Source organism: Sinocyclocheilus anshuiensis, unplaced genomic scaffold (assembly GCF_001515605.1).
Source record: "Sinocyclocheilus anshuiensis isolate Anshui unplaced genomic scaffold, SAMN03320099.WGS_v1.1 scaffold199, whole genome shotgun sequence".
NCBI lineage: Eukaryota > Metazoa > Chordata > Actinopteri > Cypriniformes > Cyprinidae > Sinocyclocheilus > Sinocyclocheilus anshuiensis.
Window position 1 is genome coordinate 473,901 of NW_015552582.1, and position 4,290 is coordinate 478,190.

The 4,290-nt window shown below is 36.4% G+C and overlaps 1 protein-coding gene across 1 annotated transcript in view; it reads left to right on the forward strand.

Moving 5' to 3' along the window:
• LOC107665395 (sec1 family domain-containing protein 2-like) overlaps positions 1-4,290 on the forward strand; it is a 123,233-nt gene that overhangs the window by 114,229 nt on the left and 4,714 nt on the right. Inside the window, exon 7 of the mRNA XM_016456269.1 lies at positions 992-1,126. Coding sequence (XP_016311755.1) covers positions 992-1,126 — 135 coding nt within the window. The remainder of the gene's footprint in view (positions 1-991; positions 1,127-4,290) is intronic.

Below are 4,290 nucleotides of genomic sequence, written 5' to 3' on the forward strand. Positions count from 1 at the left end.
ATTCGGCCAATCACAACGCGCTGGATAGCTGGCCAATCACAGCACACCTCGCTTTTTCTGACCGATGAGCTTTGTAAAAATCTACGCGTTTCATAAAGGCAGGGCATAGAGGAGAAACAATAATGTACAGTATGTGGAAAATAATCTGTTTTTTTAAACTTAAACCGCATAAACACATTTCATTACACCAAATACAATAAATAATGTTAATTTAGCTACATCATATGACCCCTTTAAAACAGTTATATTAAGTTGTAATAATATTTCATAATGGTATTTGTGTTACTGTGATCAAATAAATGCAGCTTTAGTGAGCATAAGACACTTCTTTCAAAAACAAACTTTTGAATTCCAAACTTTAGAACTGTAGTGTACACATTGCAGCAAATTTGACAGTACTTGTATATGTATATGTGCAGCTAGTTACATGTAGTGATTAGTGATGATCTTAATACATTAAAAGAAGACATGCAAAGGCAGAACCGGTTCAGACATTTTCTACATGTTGACGTCTCTGTGTAATTCATGAAATCATATTTTTATGTTTGAAAAATATCTGACCTTCAGCAAATTTATTAAGAGTGTGTAGTAACTGTATATTGATAAACGACTCATACATTTTAATCTCATAAATAACATTATATACTCCGATACTTTGCTGAGATGAAAATTTCTTATTGCAGAATTTGTATATGAGTCGGGGAGCAATTAATCATTCATTTTCTATATTTTTTATAATTAATCACCCTTGATTAATGAGTTTTTTCTTTGTTTGTTTACAGTTTAATTACGTATTGTGTGCTTTTTGCATACTAATGGGCCAATTTGAAATCAACATACACTGCAGGGTACCTGAAAAGTGTTTGTGAGAGGGAGAGCAAGCTTTTCTTCTCAGTATTTTCTTTTATATAATTCCTCAAATGTTATGCTTATCCGGGAATTTTATCTGACACGCATACAATAAGCTGTTTTTTGTTGTTGTTGTGTATAGGCAACATACCGGCCGTTGCTTAAGCAGGTGCTAGAGGAGATCTTCCACCCAGACAGACGTGAATGCCCTGATGTAGAGCATATGTCGGGGGGACTCACTGACCTTCTCAAGACTGGCTTCAGCATGTTCATGAAGGTAACTCACACTCACCTCCTTTTAAAGCAAATATCCACATATTCTCAAGCAAATACAATCTGGAGTCACACAGTGACACAGTTCATCTCATCTAGTAAGTTTTATTAACAGTTCCGTGTTGCTGGGTGTGTGTTGCTAAAGGATGGGTTAGTTTGAGTTCCAAGAAATCCCTTATATGGACAAAAGCATTCAACTATATACATTTTGACTGATGACACACGAAGACAATAAATACACAATTGCGACAATCAGATCACAATCAGAAGTTATTTTAAACACCCAGTTGACGTTATATAGTGAGTTTGGAACAAAAACATCGTATTAATCTCATAAATTGTTGTGTTTTCATGCTATGCTAGCTAACTAGCTCTAAGAAGGGCATTTGATAGAAAGGCAAAGAAGGTGAAGTGAGAAGTTTGATCAAAGAAATGTGGTGTTAAAACAGGGTGAATAGAAAGTTATTATATATAATACAATAAGACAAAAGAATCATAATCATCATAAGACATCCCAGTTGGTGAGGTGTGACTGTGTGCAGGGAGAGACAGAAAATGAATGGGCAGGTTGACTGAATGGATGCTTAGAAAATCTTAGAAAATGTGAATAAACATCAGTTAGCATTTTGGAGTTTCCTCTAAATAAAATCACATTGCACAGTCTTAAATATATTTCATAAAACCTAGAGATTTAGAGATATCATCCTCAGATTTGAAATGGAACATGCTCAGACTTTTAACTTCAGCTGCATTTGGTTTCTAGACTGCAACAAGGCCAATTTCATGGTAATGATTTATAAACACTTGAAAAGACATGTAAGCCTTTATAACTATTTCTCTTCATGATTCTGATTTGATGACAGCAAAATACCAAGTGTATACTATTAAATGAGACAATTATGGCAATTATGCTTGTAGTCCAAAGTCTTCATGAACTGTATCTATTTTAGTATAATTTACCATTTCTTTGGTTGGGTTTCAAAAGGGGGGCGCACATTAACAGGATATCTTAAAGGGTTAGTTCACCCCAAAATGAAAATTCTGTCATTAATTACTTACCCTCGTGTTGTTCCAAACCCGTAAGACCTTCGTTCATCTTCGGAACACGAATTAAGATATTTTTGATGAAATGTGAGAGCTCTCAGACCCTGCATAGACAGCAACGCAACTGTAATGTTCCCAAGTCCAGAAACGTAGTAAGGACATCGGTAAAACAGTCCATGTGACATCAGTGTCTCAACTCCAGTCTTGCGAAGTTAAGAGAATACTTTTTGAGCACAAACAAAAAAACAAAAATAAACATTTATTTAACAATTCTTCTCCTCCGAGTTACGTCTTCCGCCATTTTGGAGAGTACCCAAGAGTGTAATCGACGTAATCAGCGTTGTTTATGCTTAGGGGAAAGCATGCATATGCGTTGTGATACTCTCTTATGGCGGAAGATGTAACTCGGGGTAGAAGAATTGTTGAATAAATTATGTTATTTTTGTTTTCTTTGCACTCAAAAAGTATTCTCGTAGCTTCGCAAAACTGAAGTTGAGCCACTGATGTCACATGACTGTTTTACTGACGTCCTTACTATGTTTCTGGACCTGGGAAGTGGGAACATTACAGTTGCATTGCTGTCTATGCAGGGTCTGAGAACTCTCATATTTCATCAAAAATATCTTAATTTGTGTTCCGAAGATGAACAAAGGTCTTACGGGTTTGGAACGATATGAGGGTGAGTAATTAATAACAGAATTTTCATTTTGGGGTGAATTATCCCTTTAAATCACTGTTGTGATCATATACTTCTGCTGTGAGTTATGCTGAGCCCAGTCAATCAGGAGGCTCTTGTGTAAGATCCTCTATATTTAATCAGTTATAATGTCAGTACTCTTAAAGCACCAAATCATTCAGAACTGCTAACTGGCACATTACACACCTAATTATGTGTGCTTGTGTGAGTGTGTGTACTGAATTATTATATTTAAATAATATATATTTTATATTTAAAGCTCCGTCTGGATCACGGTGTCTGTATATGCAGCAATATAAGATGAAATGTGTTGGAGAGATAAATTTGTTCTGAATGGAGATTGTCAGAGTGATAAATGAAAGAGGATGGAGATGGTGTATTATGAAAGGCACAATACAAAAAAAAATTGGCATGACTTGATTTTTAAGTAACTTCTTTATGTCCATTCATCCCTTTGGAAGTCTGTGAACATTCTGTGTCACTGTTTGCATTATTTCATTTTTCTAAATGTGTGTAGGGGGTATGTGACTTCATTTGGATGATTAATAATATGTTAACCAGAAGATGTTTCTCCCTGAAAATCGTCCTCTTGCTCTCTTTGTCCTCTCTAAAATGTGTGCAGACACGTTTATACTGATACACATGGCCTGCTGTGTGCTTGCCCCCTCTGGGATACATGTGTGAGGCCATCCTTGTGTTTCCATGCTGTTGTTATTCACTTTGCAAGTGTGTGTACTATGTATTACCTGATAACACAAGTATGTATGATATCGCCTAATAATGCACTTGTGTGCAGCACACATGGCTGAACATACTCTAATTGATTTGCAAGATGGCATCGTCCATTTAAAGGGGTCATGAACCGAGAAATCAAAATTCCCTTGATCTTTTGACATATAAAAGGTCATTGTACTATAAAAACATTCTGTAAGTTTCAGAATTTAGTCTAAAAACAGCTTATTGAAGCCAATCTGCCAAAACGACAGGTTGTGGAATATGCCACTTTATGATGTAACAGTGTGGCTAAACCCCGCCTCCGCAGAAGATCTTCAACGCCTGCTTCTACATCACTGCCTGTTTAGCCCCGCCCACCGATTCGCACATGTAGTATAAATAATGAGAGAGGAAAATCAGGTCTACACAGAAACCAAACGATAAAGATGGCTCCGAAGACAACAAGATTCTGTGCATTGCCAAGTTGTGAAAAAGTCTTTGCATTGCCTTCCTTCTGATCCCAACATCTAGGGCACCAGTTTCAACATTTCAAGCCATTTGCATGCTGACTAGAATTTTTTTTCCTGTGATTTATGCATTAATTATTGGGTTAATTAACTTATTAGCTTATCAGACCTTATGTTCTAGAGCAGTGTTTCCCAACCGGGGTGCCGTCTGTCGAGAGCAGGGGTGCCGTGTAAAAAATCATTTTT